This window comes from Girardinichthys multiradiatus, chromosome 9 (assembly GCF_021462225.1).
Source record: "Girardinichthys multiradiatus isolate DD_20200921_A chromosome 9, DD_fGirMul_XY1, whole genome shotgun sequence".
NCBI classification, from domain to species: Eukaryota; Metazoa; Chordata; class Actinopteri; order Cyprinodontiformes; family Goodeidae; genus Girardinichthys; species Girardinichthys multiradiatus.
The window spans coordinates 41,025,858-41,042,637 of NC_061802.1; the positions used below are offsets into that span (position 1 = coordinate 41,025,858).

The following is a 16,780-nucleotide window of genomic DNA, read 5'->3' on the forward strand; positions in this document are numbered from 1 at the left end:
CTATATTTAAATGTAACATCTTTACACACAAGGATGCTGGTCTGTAAAGTCACCAGTGTTCACAATTTTGACTGAGGTCAGATAAATCAAGTACTTACCAACATTACCTTTTTGTTTTTACAACTGTAAAGCTTTTGGTTGCCTTATTGTGGTTGATCCATCCAAACACTGAAGCACTGTCCTATCAGGTTTGAATCTGAGCGCAGCTCTTCAATTGTGCCACTTCTATCAGCGGTCACATCATCAATAATCAGCAGTGACCCCAATTTACTGGCAGCGATGCATGTGTATGTCTAATAAATGAGGTTATTATGCTCTAGATGATGAGCTTTTCCATTCCCACTGCATACTGTTAACATTCCATTTATCAGGTTTAAGTAAAAATGATTTGGTCAAAAAATCTTGTTTCGGTTTGTCTTTTGTTGTTTTTTTAAAATGTGTTACATTCGAGTTTTACAGGATAAATAATTCTTATTTGCAAACACCTCTCAAACGGACCTCTCAAGTCATTACTGCAGCTTTAGTGATCTGAGGAGACAAATCACTGCATACCGTCTTACCAGAGGTCAGAAAAGGGATTTAAAAAACAGCAAAATCAGACCAAAACTGCATTTACCTCAGATTGTTTCAAAGCTGTAATGATTTGAAAACAAAATAAAATCATGTGTAACTAATAAATCAAATAATTTTGCCGATTCCGGTGTCCTGTTCAGTTATCAAGTGTTTGTAGAAGAGGGAGAGGAAAAAAAGCTTCCATCATGAAAATAAAATACCGTGACTTTTAGTAGTAAAACGACGAAGTATGATTCTGTCACAGCAGTTACACTTTATAACATATTTAAAGGCATACCAACATGGATGGGAAGGAGTCACTGTAACAAAAACTGCTGCTGCTGACAGTGTAAACTCATTTTTGCAGCAGAGGAGAGTCAGCTTGTGTTGCAATTGTAATGCAGTGCATTAGAGCCACAACTTCTCATTGTTTAACTATGCTTACACACTGAAACAGAAGTCAAATCTGTCGGGAGGTTTTTGCAACTCAAATGTTTTAAAAAACCAAAGCCTGTGCAATGCATACCACAGGAACTTTAACTTTTTGTTTTTACTTAAAATCTGTTAAAACATTGTAAATATTTCACCATTACTGGTTTAAATCCCCAGAAAAGGACATTGTTAATCTGTCCAATTCCACATAACCATAAAAGTGGATGTCCATGCGCCATTTAATACATTTACTTAACTTCGTTAATCTCAACAATATTTAATAGATAATATGCACTTGAATGCAAGCACTGTAAATCTCTAATACTGAACACATAGGGTTTTAAACTAGCTCTAAACTAGCTCTAAAACTATCAATTACTCCTACTGAATAAATTAATGTAAACAGCCTGAAACAAAACACAAAGAATATTAAACCAGTAAGAATTATGTTATACCCTCCCACATTCAAGGCTCAGTGTTAAACATGCTGACACATAGGAATAGACTCTTCTCTTGGTGTTTTGCGTTAACTTTGTGCGTATTTTATTTCGTCTTCAGGGAGAATGAGAGTACCCAAACACAAAAACTGAGAAACACCGCTGGTACTAGTCTGGGCAGTGTGGAGCAGAGGGGCTCACATATGATCACTAAAAGGAATGAAGCTTCCACCATAGTTCAAGGTACAAACCAAAAGCACTATGATAAAACCAGGGTACATTTCTACCCTGGTAATCTGATTTGGTTCCTGGAATTAATAGGGGTTAAAAAATGGCCCCAGAAAACAACCTTGGCTCTTGAAAAATGTTACTGCTGTAAAAACACTTTTTTCTTTCCTTCTTTAAGAGTAACTAGTTGATTACTAACATATATCCTATATAATAATACTAGAAAACATTTCATAACACACAAAGATATGATGGTAAGGGTTGTTTTAAAGATCATTTTCTGTTTTTAATGGCCTTTCTTCTTTACAACTCTAGTGCTTTAAATCAAAACCTCTTGGTACCAGTAAGTCTTTTTAATACCCATATATTATATAGGCTGACAAAATAAAGACAATACTACCAGCCAGTTCTATACTTTCCACTTTCTTTAAGCTTTAGAACAGAATAAAATAAAATACATTTTCAGGGAGAGAGACCAATCAGACAGTCAGAGCAAAGGAAAAAACATTCGTCACCTCCAACTGCTTGCTCCAACCATCATGGAGCAAAATATGGCTAGCATACAAGAACAGATGTGGCCTTAAACCTACATGAGCTCTGGGTTTGTGAGCTAATGTCATTAAACAATAATACCAACCATGTAATTCTTCAAAAGTGGTCACGGTTAAAAATATAATCCTAATGGGCTGTTTATCCCGTCATAATAATGACAGACTCTATAAGAACTAATACAAGAAAAAGTGGATGCAAGAAATGCTTCAGTGGGAGTTCTACCACATACATTTTCAGCTTATGTGAGCAAACAGAACAGTAGAAAATATGTGATGTAAGATAACTGGCAGAAAACTGTGATAGATGAGCATCAACTAATTCTTGTTGGATGCTATCAGTTTAGCTCAAGATCTTGAGGCCGTGAACCATGATGGTGTTTCCTAACAATTCTATTAAGGGGGCACCCCACGGCCCCTTGAAGGTAGGTTTATTGTATTTACTACTGTGCACCAGATCAGAGAACAAGTCATCTAATAGGGTCAACTTCCCTATACAACAGGTGTATACCTTGTCCTTTTATTAGACAAACTAAAAAGCCTTATGTTATACAGCAGGAATGGGGAACCTACGGCCCATGGAATCCTTACGTCCGGCCCGCCACGCAATTCCAAGTGAACAAATAAAACAATTAAGTCTTGGCAAAGAAAAAAACCATAAGAAATGGTATTTACGATATATAAGCGTCGGTAATGCAGGTATCCTACTCAGGATCAGGGTCAGTGAACACGACATGAGATGAAATAGAGTTGATGGACAGGTGTCGATCATGGCAACAGCAAACAAAAGAAAAGTAGATGCTGAATGTCGCGTTTTTCAAGCGAAATGGACAAACAAATGGACAAACAAAGGGATTGACTGCATTAATGAAAGAAAAATTAGCTGCCTTTGTCTCGATCCTGGTGATTTAGTTATGTCACTGCCTCGTGCATCAAGAGAGTCTGTGTGCTCATTCCCTGAAGATGATCAGTGTAATGAAAATTGCCGCTCCATTGTAAACTTCATTAAAAGTAGAGGGCTAAATAGCCATCAGTTCAGGGAGCTGCTCATGTAGCTGGAGTCAGAGCAAGGAGATCTGGTGTACCATTGTGAAGTACAATGGCTGAGTCATGCAAATATACTTGAACGATTCTATTGTCTGAGGGAAGAAGTTAAACAGTACATGGAGATGAAGGGGAAACCTGCAGTGGAGCTCAGTCATGAGCAGTGGCTCTGTGATCTGGCCTTTATGGTGGACATGACCAAGCACCTGTCAGAGCTGAACATCAAGTTGCAAGGCTCCAACCAGCTTCTAAGTTCTCTGCTCTCACATGTGAAGACATTTGAAGGAAAGTTAAGACTGTGGCAAAATCAGCTGGAAAGTGGTAACACTGTGCACTTTCCTTATCTTCAAAAGCAAAATCCTGCTGTAACAAGTGAATACGCTGGTGAGTGTGCAAAACAAATCCGGGCCTTTGATGAACGATTTCATGATGTGAAAATGAAACAGAAGGAAGTCAACATGTTTGCGACGCCATTTAATGTGAAACCATCTGATGTGCCAGACGACCTCCAACTGGAGATCATGGAGCTTCAAAGCAACCATGAGCTCAAAGCCAAATACAACAACCTTCCTTTGCTGGACATCTACAAACTGTATGTCAGTGTTGAGGTTTTTTCAAACCTGAGGAGACGTGTGCTCAAGTTCATATCACTGTTTGGGACAACATACCGCTGTGAGCAGTTCTTTTCTAAATTGACGTTGGTAAAGTCGCTTCCACTCAAGACTTACTGACTCCAATCTGGAAAATCAGCTGCGTGTAGCATCAACATGTCTTCCAGCAGATATCAGACGCCTAGCTAAGGAGAAGCAGTTTCAGCCATCACATTAGGTGAGTGTGTTTAATGTAGCAATTGTCAAATAGAACACCATTATGCTTATTTTACGGCTTTCAAAGCATCTTAACTGGTTCTATTAGAAAAAGATTTACTTCTTGTTGATGTAAGACTGAGAAATATTTGTAATTTGTACAATCAACTGTACATGCCTCAGTTATATTTGGATGTTATTTTAAAACACTAATTTGGATTTTGAAAGAAAGTAAGTGTAAAATAAAAAAAATAAAAAACTGAAATGTACAAATGTTTGCAAAAAAACATGCAGCAACTAAAACTATGGTTTTATGAATCTATAATTGTTGCATTATAGGCTTTACAATTTGAGTGTGACACTCAGATGACTTTTTGAAAATTGAAATGGCCACTGGGAGAGAAAAGGTTCCCCACTCCCTGTTATACAGAGTGAGAAAATTTGAGAAACTGACCAAAACCTGTATTTAGATGCCATTGTGATGAGAGTTAACCTCGCATCACAAAGGAATCCAAGTACAAATCTTTCCAGATATGAATGCCACATGACTGCCCTAAATATGATTGTCTTAATACAAATACTTATTTAACATGCTGAAGTGCAGGTGGAACTAAGTGCCTATGGGCTGGTTTCTCTTCACCTGCAAGCCACTGACAGTGAGCACAGCCAGAGCTTTTAGGCAGTGAAACATGGGATGCCAGAAATGTCGAAATTTGTGGGTGCTGGTTTATGGGCCCAATGCAGAATGTCCTGTAATGGATAACACGCCATGATTAAGTCATAATGCAAGTTGCTTCTGCTTCCCATATAAAATTACACAATATTTATTTCCAAATTAAGCAGTTTTAAGAATTATGAGAGGGTTTGAGATTAAATGTCGATTTCCAAAATAGTATTGTTTCAAAACACAAACTGATTAAAGATGTTATAACCCATGAATAAAGATTTCAAAAATAGTCAAAGTAAATACAAAATTTGCAGCTGTGGGTAGAGAAGTTGCACTGCAATCCAACAGTTGTTGGTTCAATTCCATCCTCCTCCTGCCACATGTCAATGCGCCCCTGGGCATGGCACTCAACCCCACAATGCGTTTGGGTGTATGAATGTGTACGACTGGGTGATTGAAGCTCTAGTGTGAAGAGATTTGAGTAATCAAAATATGAAAATATGTTTGAGTACAACCAGAAAATAATGCAAATGAAGTGCAGACTACTGTTTGCAATCTCCTCTCCATCTTGTAGGAATGCTTATATAATGGCAACAACACCTATTAGGCCACATGTGTTTGTTATGTTGAAGCATTCGTTGTTACTGACATTCTTTGTTTCCCCAAAAATATTTTAATCGTTTTATTGGCCAGCACTTTTACTTGTGGCTGTCCATCTATTTAATGTTTCTGTACTTACGGTATAACCTGCTGTTATTTAGCGATTAACCACAAAAACGACAACAAGCATGATTTATCCACCGACTGTTATGGTCCAGAGACCATTGTAGTTAGACAGTCCTGTTCTTCAGGGTCCTCACATTCTGACAAGAAGAAACCAAGATGACACCCAACAATCGATCAGCAGTACCTGGCTTGCAAACCTATAAACAGGATGTTCTGGGCAGGAAGTTCCCTCTGAGCTTAGAGTGTCATCAGCAGGTTGCAGCAGAAAGACAGACTACAAGCATCATAGACCTAAGTTAGATAGAGGTGGACATCATTTGGCCACATCTCATTCTGATGACTGCTTCAAATTGTTGGAGATGATATAACTATTTAAAGAGTGGCAATAACTGATTCTGGAAGGATGTGGGAGGAGGGTCGGAATGAATTATTTTCATTTTTGTTATTTTGAAGGCGGAAATTTGCTTCCACATAAAGATTTTCATTATACAAATTACTTTTTCTAAGAAATGTAATTTGTATTCAGAGGTTTTACTGCATATCTTATTTACATGACTCTACATGGTCTCTGCTTTCCATATCCCACATTGGTGTATCGCCACACGTCCACAGCTAAACCCCTCCCAGATGCAAACACTGATCTATTATGTAATGCCGGACTGCTATACCTTTGAATATAACCGTAATGTATAAAAAGATAAACAATTTTCACAGTTTGTTATTTCAAGTTGAACCAAAACTCATTTACGTTTCTTACCTGCTGTAACACCATGAGGTGTCTTTCCAGATCGTAACATAATCTCTCTACATATTTGTTATATTATACATACTCTATCATGAACTACACACGAGTTAAAAGACATAGAAATTCTTATCCTACACTATCCATGAGGGTGAAGGATTTATGCATAATTCCAGTATTATGACTGTAGATATTTTTTGTTTATAAAGCAATAAACCCACAGGTGTTATTAAAGTGTCTGTGGGCCTGCAGATGTTCACAAAGATCTCTGCACCTGCAGAAGCAAAATTCTGTTTTTAGGGCAGCAAGTGAGATCCAGCTGCTTTACTAAACAGGATTAAACCCACTAATCATCAGCCGAAAAAGTACTTTTGAAGCTTTTCAATTCAAATGGGACTGTTTTAACATGTGCAGTCATTTTTCACAAGCAAACACAAATTGGTATTTCTAGTTAGTCTTTTTGTAAAGTCTTCAGCTAAGTCTTTTTTACTGAAGATAATGTGTTTGACTCACGAACAGTATCAAAGAAAAGGCCTACAGCCATTGAGACTGATCAAAGCAGATAAGCTGTATTATTACAGCCTAAATAACCAGTCTGCTCTTCCAGGAGCACCTACCTGATATGTGTTGTCAAAGCTGTCATACATGAACCGTGTGATCAGAGACGTCTTTCCAACTGCAAGACAAGAAAAAAAAGACAAGTTCCATTAAAGGATAGAAAAGAAACTTGGCCCGGTTGTATACAGAAACTAGAGGACCTCAGAGGGAAACTAAAGGTTGCATTTTCTGTCAAGACTGTCAAGCCTGGCTAGAGAGCTCATTAGAGTGAAGAGGTGACTGAGGAGGTCAGGAGTGGCATCCAGATGTAATTGCAGTCAATCTGTTGCTGCAAACACTTAAAATTTCCAAAAAACTGGCAACATTTAATAGCTTTTAGTAGAAAATTATTCAGATGAGTCCCAAGAAAGCAGAGTTAATCTGTTTTAAGGCAGATTGTGAACAAAGTGAAAAATTCCAAAAAGAAAACTTCCCCATGAATTTATGGTAAATCTTTTCAGTGGTCAGGCTATAAATATGGATCAATGAATATTTCTTTTATTGGATAGACAGAACACAGGCTAAGGGATGAGTGGATAGATGTTGGATGTTAGACAAATGGTTGGAAGGATTGGTAGACAGATGGACAGCCAAAGGGGTTGATGATTGGATGGTTAGATGGTGGGTGGGTGGATGGATGGATGGATGGATGGATAAACAAATGAGAGGATGGAGGGATGGGTGGACAAATGGTGGGATGAACAGAAAAACAGGTGGAACAACAGATGAATGGATAGCAGAATAGGTGGCTAGATGACTAGATTAAAGATAAATGCATGGATGGACAAACCAATGGAGGCATGGACAACTGAATGGACAAATGAAGCGATAGATGGATAATCTAGAGATAAATACAACTTTGGAAATCCAAATATTTATTGACATTCTTTTCTTTTTCCATACTTAACCAGACCAGGAATATACTTAAAAATTAATTTTAAGCCTTCTCAAGTCTTTTCCAAACGGTGTGGGAACTCTGATAACGCCTTCACATGAATACACCATCATTTAAAGACTCAATGATTGTTACTTTATGAAGTACAACTAACAGATATATAAATATACAAAAGAGGAAAAATATTTTTTTTCTCTCTCTCTCACAAACACACACACACACGTTGGACAATGAAACTGAAACACCTGTCATTTTAGTGTGGGAGGTTTCATGGCTAAATTGGACCAGCCTGGTAGCCAGTCTTCATTGATTGCACATTGCACCAGTAAGAGCAGAGTGTGAAGGTTCAATTAGCAGAGTAAGAGCACAGTTTTGCTCAAAATATTGAAATGCACACAACATTATGGGTGACATACCAGCGTGGTATGTTGACATTACCCTGGATACCGTGGCTCTTGATACATCACAAAGACTTGCTGTCTTGGTCACGGATGCGCCAGCAAGACGTGCACCAACAATTTGTCCTCTTTTGAACTCTGGTATGTCACCCATAATGTTGTGTGCATTTCAATATTTTGAGCAAAACTGTGCTCTTACCCTGCTAATTGAACCTTTACACTCTGCTCTTACTGGTGCAATGTGCAATCAGTGAAGACTGGCTACCAGGCTGGTCCAATTTAGCCATGAAACCTCCCACACTAAAATGACAGATGTTTCAGTTTCATTCTCCAACCCCTGTAGCTATTTATTTTAGGGGCAATAAAAGCATGTTATGTCCTAATTAATAATTTACAAAAAACTGGTTAAATGTAATGTCCCAGTGATAAATGACACATTTAGTTCTTAATGTGTTCCTCACTTCTTTTGTTAATGAGAGGCATTGAAGCAGTAAAACTACAGGATTCAATTCAAAACTCTGCTTGTATCTTTTAGGCAGGAGGGCAGATTATTTAATAAATATAATATAAACTTTTACTTAGAGCAACAGTATAGTCCAACTACTCCTCTGCGTTCTGCTACCCCACCCCCACATGCAGGCTTTGTAGCTGTCTTTCTGGATTTTTATTGCTTTTAAAATCTTGTTAAAAATGAACTCATTATTCCTGTGACAGAAGAGAAGTGCATTTGAACACTTCAACTACACAGCGGCAGCCTCCCTCAGTAAACATAATCCGTGCTATATTCACAGTTCATCAAATAGGCACACAGTTGTGATTGTTTACAGAAAGATTTTATCAGGCAGACTAATTACACGCGTCTGTGCCTTCCCTTGGTTTCCATAGCTGCAAGGTAGGCAGCTACTGATTATTTACACTCATTTTTGAATACATCATCTGATTAACTTCTCTCTAAAGCTGTCCTATTTTGGGCAGATACCATCTGATTTAAGGTAATCTATTCAAGCATCATTTTAGTGTGAATAGCTTATATAGAAAGGCTAGTCTCTTTGGCGTAGGTACTTGTTTTAAAAAAGGAAGTAGTTGAGTGATGTACTGGTACAGCCATTTAACACTGATAAATGTTAAGCTCCTCCCACATTTAGATTTAGGCTTTAAAAAACAAGGTCACAGGTGTGTTGGCTTCTGAACAATGAATAAAACGTTTAGAAAATGTCTTTAAACAAGTGTGATTACATAAGTATAGTATTCCTTAGTTTGGATTATGTAAATTAAAAGCCAAAACAGCAAGCATAAATCTAAAAATAGTTTTTATTCACATAAATGCTCAATTTAAAACCACAATGTAGAGTGAAAACTATCAATGGGTCAGCTGTGATTACACCGTTACAGGTAGTGGTAGGCAATTTAGGAAAATCAAGACCAAAGCTTTAATTTCAATTTCACCATGTTAAAGTGCTCTGAAAGAAAAACCATAAAAGGCTATTTAGAACAAAACATTTTTGAACATTTGTGCAGTTTTGTTCATCTTTATCAAGTATAGTTGAAATCTAAAGCTAGGGCTTCAACACTTCGTCTCTGAATCTTCTGCAAAGCTGAAGAACCCATATATAAATTAAAAATGTAAACAAAACTCAGGCAACGTGCACTCTTGCTACATAATTTATTTCACAAAGCCAAGCAAACAGGGAGGAAAAAGCAGGTGCATTTGCACAGGAGCATAGAACAGCAATAGATATTATGTGCCTTATGTAGGCACTTTTAAAATCTATTTTTACCAAATTCCCCAATTTTTATTATTTGTTTTCTGAATTAAAGGTTTCATTAAGTAAACACATTCCTAATGGATTTATGTTATATGGTTAAAATGCAAAAGGAATTGTTGTATAAAACCTGAATAAAAATTTTTTGTACCGTGCTAATATCTATTAATTATAAACAAGTTGACTTTAAAATAAACCCACGGCACACACGCAGGATATGAGGGTAAATAAATACTCTTTACATGTAAGCTTACAAACAGAAATCAGCAGATTCCGACGACAGTGTGCAAAACTTGAAAATTCAGACATTTTAACATCTGATATTATTTTCTACAAAATCTGGACTTTACTAAGGAGGAATAACAATCTTGTGTTTTAAAAAGTGTAATTAATAGACAGCTTTTTGGAAAAATGAAAGACTCATTTTCCTTTCTGACAATGAAAGGATTGAACATAAGAACAGCAGCAGCTGTTTTGTAATATCACAAAAATAAAATAGAGTTTATGTCAGCAGAAAAACCCAACAGAGAACAAGGCCGATATGAATAATCTGGCAAATCCTGGGTCCCAAATACTTCAAGATGACATTCAATATTCTAACTGGTAAATAATCGAGAGATGACACCTGTAACTCTAATGCAAACACTCCCAGTAGGTGGCGGTAATGCCACTAAAGTTAGTTTGCCAGCAGCAAAGAAGATAAACAGGATGTATTAACACGACATCACATCAAGCCTATGTTATTACCTCATTGCAAAACAGTCAAAGCACGTGTTTAGAGCCAAAATAAGTAAGTCTATATGCTATAAGACATGTTTATGTCTATTTATTAATTCAACTGTTAACCAAAAATTTATTTGAATAAAATGTGATTTTGATGATTATTTCAAAAAATCCTCTACCTCTAGTTTTCAAACTTACTTTCAGACAAACTATAGTAAATGAACATGAATGTTGGACCTGTGAACTTAGCTAAGAATGTTTATGTGATGAACTTTGAACATGGATTTATTCATTTTAACCTGGGTTAACTGAACTTTGAACTAGTTCTTTTTGTCAAGGATCAACTTCCACAACACTGGTCAACAGGTTCTATTTTTCATTTTATACCATCATTTTGCCTACGCCTAATTATTGTAGTTATAAAACAAAGATGCAAAAACTTCCTGGTTTAAGTATGTTAGTGTTGTATACTGAAAATTAGCTTGAATTAGTTATGTGTTAAAATAATATTTTGAGTTATTCTTGTGGGACAAAAATAGAAGCAACATTTTTGCTCTTCAATTAATATCTTGACTATTGCACCGACTCCATGGGTGTTTTTGGGAACAACATGTTCATCCCTTAGTGGCAATTACACAGCAGTACATTATGGACAGAGTTTTATCCAGCATTACATTGTTGCAGCTGAGTCATCCTCCTAGAGCACCGAGCAACATGAGACAGCACTCTCTGTGCCTCTCAGTCACAGCTGAAAGCTACAGAAACAGACAGACAATAGGACCTTTTACCTTCCTCTGATAGAGCACCAGAAATGAAATCTGAAAAGACTAATTCCCTCCACAGGGAGCAAAAATATACATTTGCACACCTTGATTTGTCACACAAGTGAACCATACAGATTTATATGCAACCATATAGCAATTTGCATTTTATATGGGGGGGCGGGGGGTAAATTACCTTCTGCTATATTGCTCAGTCCCACGTGTACCACAGACATCACTACTTGGCCACCTGCAGTTTTCTCTTTTAATGCTCACCTTCAGGAACTCCTTGTTAGTTTAAGTTTTTGTCTTACATGCTGTGGAGGGCCAAAAGGAGCTAAATTAAATAAATGTATCATGAAATAAATAAATGTACCATTAAATGTCCCATTAAATAATTAAATGTACAATTTATTTATTTAATACATCATTAAACAATTAAATATACCATTAAATTATGAAATGCACAATTAAATAATTAATTGTCCCCTTTGGTGGTGGTGGTGTTGGCAGGTGTGTCAAGTCAATCCAGAACTACCCTATACTTAGTGAATGGTACAGTGACAGGCCCATCCTACCAGAATAACAACATTAACCCAGTCACTGTGCCCCTGCATGAACAAATCAGGCCTAATTTCATTATCATAGACAACAACACTCCAGCTGATCAAAGTTGCATCATTAGGGCACATGACACCTTATTGAGACATGTTTTGTTATGGTATACCCACCACTGTTGTTGACTTTTGTTCACCATTGCATGCCCTACTTTCATGATATAATATCATGATATAATATCACTATAGCCTGAACGTTTTATGTTTTCCATAAATTTCACTTTAAAAACAAGTATCTCTAATTTTTTGTGAGTAGTGCATGTGGATAAAATATGAGATTTACTTGAATAAATTGTCAAATTCTACCTACATAGCTTCTGACAACAGACTGGATTGTGATTTTTGGTTAAGCCTTAATCGTAGTGCTTTGGATATTGTCACGTTGACATTCTGTTATTACAACTAGCTTGTTGAGAAATGGACAATTTCAGAGGAATTATTCTTCAGCCGTGCAGTTTCAGCAGGGGTTAGAGAGGACAAATCACCAGTTTACATAAGGCATTTAAATGTTTAATGCTGTGTTGAGCTCTGAGTGTGAACCTGATGACATCGTCTTCTATTTAAGCCTGGCTGTAGATGATGTTGTCATGCAAGACATCTCTAAGTTAAGTTACTGGAATCTCTTTTGCTGTCAGCTCTGTGGTGCAGTTTCTATAATTTTGCTTGTGGGATAAAATGAGATCATAGTGATTGAAGCCATCTTAACTGTTGCATTGTTTCAGAGCTTTATTCTGAAGACTATGAGCGGTGTTGTCCGTCATGTAGAACAGGTCTTAAAATGTCTCATGCCTGTTTTGAAGAAGGATATAATTGCTAATTGCTAAATGTTGCCTTTGTTTAATTATTATGATAGAGAGGACGCGTTATTATCACCTGACATTTCCCAGCTGCATTTGGGGATGGTTGGAACTACTTTCCATCACAGTAACAAAACATAAAAACCCAGCACATAAAACATAGGTAATAGTCACTGAAACATCTTTTCATTTTTCTCGGCATATGTATTTTATCCTATAATACCCAACATTTGTTAGAATAACAATATTAGACTTGATAACAGAAAATACCACCTTTTATTCAAAAATGAGTGAAATGCTTCTAAAAAAAAAAAAAAAAAAGAGACATGATTGCAGCAATTATATTAATTCTGCACTTTACGTTTTAATAGGGATGCGTGGAGACAGTCTGCTGACACTGAAAAATATTTTTTTTCCCCTCCAGATTAATAAACCCACTAAAAACATACAACCAACTCAGTCCAACAACATTTTTTTGTGTGAATGATGTTAATAAAGGAAGATATCGAACGTCGTTTTGAGCTTTCAACCTCTGTCATGGACCATGATTTTTAAATGTTTGCAGCCTTGTAGTAATCTCCAAGTTAAGGTGAGCTTCAACTAGACATTACACACAGTGACAGTTGGTTACAGTTAGCAATTATACGATATGCTAAAAACATGTTAAAATATTAACTTTGTAATCATTTAAGTCTTTGTTTTAAAATAGTAAAATCTTATTTATAATAAATGCTCTCAGACACAAGGGATGGTGTTGATAGTTGAAAGATTTTGTCTCCTTATATTATAGTTTTCTTTTTTTGTTTTTAGAGAAATCTTGGTCAGCTAAAATCAGTATTGGCAGGTCAAAGTTCAGCAAAAAAAAAAAAACTAAAATAGGAAATCAGCCCTGAATTGATCTGTGCATCTCTAACCAAACCTTCATCATTTTGTACCTCTGATGTGCATATCCCTCAACGGGACAGAAATAAACATATGATCCAAATCCACTATCCCTGCTGATACAGAATAAGTCAATAACTATGCAGACATCTTCATAAATAGCAACCCAGATAGCAGATTCTTGAGCAGTAGGTTTCCAATTACATGCTTAGTTTTATTAAAATCTTCATGGTGTGATTCTTCAAAGACTTTGCAGACTGAGTTGGCAACATGAGGGCCAATTATCAGAGAAAACTGGGCACCTGCTGTGGGACAATCTGCATTTGTTTAACCAGGAGTCTGCCGAGCACATTCAGCAGACCCCTCATCAACACATCTCCTAAGAGCCTCAAAATGTAATTTTACGGCACATTACAGTCTCTGTACAGTTCAGCTGGTTTTAGGTTCTGGCTCTTCCTGCCATTTGTGAACAATGAAACCACAAAATGAGGTAGTTAAGGGCTCTTATCTCGACATCTATGCTACACAGAAGAGAATATTTTTAAAATATGCAGTTATGAAAAGAACAAATCCTTTTTAGATATTATTGGAGGGGATAATAATTACATTTAATCGAGATAACGTCAATTATACCCAACACTTTGTGGCCGATTATATAAATACTCCACACTATTATACTATCTGATATTTAGACTTTGGTAATGAGTAGATAAAGTAATACCAAATGTTTTATTTAAAAGGACAAAAAGTGCTTGAAGAAATATTAAGCTGAACAGAGCTTTGATAAACACCAACAGCAAATTAATTCCACTGCCGTAAGCCGTGTTCTTTAAAATAAAAACAGGACTTTGGCATCTTTTCATTACTAGACGAATTTATGACAAATTACAGTTAAGGAGGAATAAATATGCATTGTGGTAAACCTAATGTTTAATCCAGTGTAAAATGTTAGTTTAGTAGATGGAGGCTCAGTCTGCACAGTGGGGTTGGTTGTATTAAATTTTGTTTCATTTTAGTCACATCTGGAGACCAAACTGTGGATTTTAGCTTTAATGGTGTTGCAGACAAATAAACTGTCAGCCTTACACATTTAAAGATGAGGTCAATTCAATAAACTATATTTGTCAAACAAACATCTGGATAATCCTTAAACCTTTTAGGAAAATATTCTGTGGCAAAAAGCCAAAGAAAAGAAAAATATCTGAACTTTTACGGAGTAAAAACATCATACTAGTCAAATATGACTCAATAAAGAAAAAAAATAAGTTGAAGGTCTAAAATCTATTAAGATCTTGGGGTGTGACCTTAAACAGACTGTTTATGCAACAACAACAAAAAAAAGTGGTTGAATTAAAAAGAATCTGCAAAGAGAGGGTCAAAATTGCTCCACCGCAATGTGAAAGACTCATTGCCAGTTATCGCACACACTAGATGGTGGTTCTCTCAAAGAGTGGTACAACCAGTTATTGCTTTTTCCACATAGGTCCAAGTTGTTTGGGTTGAATTTTTACGGTAGGGCTATGTTATCCCCCTGGAAATAGATATGGTAAGCTGTTGGTTTAACAACTGAAGCAGAGTTGTCCATATATCAGCGAACACACCTGCCTTTTTCAATTATCAGCAAATGCAGCATCAAACAATGCTTGGAGTCTGCCCTTCTTGTTTTAAGTTACTTGCGTATACTTGTAGTGTAATGAACCACGGCTCTGTCTCTTTAAATTATCGGTGTTTGAGCTGTTGGCCCCGTAACATGTATGACATGGTGAGGAGGGTAAACCCGGTAATCTGTATAAGACAGAGTTCATAGTGCACAGGGCTATACCAGGTTCTGATCCAGCTAGTGAGTTGAAGTAATTTGTTTAGCTTTTTCTGTGTGTTGAAGTCATTGTTTGCTGTTATTTTCAGCTTTTAACTTTGTTCTCTCTTTTCTCTTCCTAGAAGCTACACCTGGCCTGACTCTGTGTCTGCCTGTGACACCTTTCTGGAGAGGGGAATCGTCTGAGCTTCTGCTGGCAACAACTTAATGCTCACCCTCTACCGATGATCCACATGGCCCTGTCTTTTAGTGTTTAACCCTTTCTCTCTCCTAGACATGGAAATTGACTGAGCTTTTACTGTAACTAATTATATGTGCTCTCTTTCAGACTCTAACCTTGAAAACTGGCTCAGAGTTTATCTGTTCTTTCTTTCTAGGTGAAACAACTAAAGGAGCTACATCCATTAACATTTACTTTTCCTTCCCATAGAAAGTACTCCTGGATCAGTGCTTCTTTGTTCTCTTTGTGTCTCTGCTCTGTTCTCTCAAACCCCCAGTCGGTCGTGGCAGATGGCCACTCACACTGAGCCTGGTTCTGCTGGAGGTTTCTTCCTGTTAAAAGGGAGTTTTTCCTCTCCACTGTCGCTACATGCATGCTCAGTATGAGGGATTGCTGCAAAGTCAACGCCAGTGACTGTCCACTGTCTCTACATGCTCATCCAGAAGGAGGGAATGCTGCAAGTCACTGACTGGATGCAATCTGCTGGGTTTCCTTAGATAGAAAAATGTTTATCCAATTTGAATAAATAACTGAATCTGACTGAACTGTTCAATTGTTAGGATTAATTGGAATGTATGAACCTGACTGTTGTGAAGTGCCTTGAGACGACATGTGTTGTGAATTGGCGCTATATAAATAAACTGAATTGAATTGAAATAGTGCCTGTCGGTAATGATGGTGGATAAATAAATAAAATTTTCGCTTTGAAATGGATACAAATTCTCTATGTGTGCATTTACACCTTGCATCTATGTGGTATTTTAGCTCTCATGCTGACTCCAGCTAGCTGCATTCCACTTGCGAGAGACCCACTGTTGACATGTTTGCAGAAGTTTTGCAACCATGGCAAGCAAAGCGAGGCATGTCATGCTATAAATTTATATTGTTCCAAATGTTACTTGTGAGGAACTTTGCAAGTTGTTCTACATAAAGTGTTTGGTTTTATGACTTGGAATGCAACCAAGGGACACATTATCTGGTTTATTCTTTATTTTTTGACAATGTAAAGCTAGGTTCTGAAGGCAGGATTGTGATGCAGTTTTCAAGCTCACTACTACCAGTTTGTGAGTAATGTTGAGCAGAGATGTAAAGAAAGCAGTCAGAATTATCATAAACTGAATGTGTGCCA

General features: G+C 36.9%; 1 protein-coding gene across 4 annotated transcripts in view; it reads right to left on the minus strand.

Moving 5' to 3' along the window:
• Positions 1-16,780, minus strand: part of rab6ba (RAB6B, member RAS oncogene family a) — an 84,180-nt gene that overhangs the window by 33,987 nt on the left and 33,413 nt on the right. For all 4 annotated transcript variants that reach the window (XM_047375077.1, XM_047375079.1, XM_047375080.1 and 1 more), the window contains one exon: positions 6,800-6,858. In XM_047375077.1, coding sequence (XP_047231033.1) covers positions 6,800-6,858 — 59 coding nt within the window. The remainder of the gene's footprint in view (positions 1-6,799; positions 6,859-16,780) is intronic.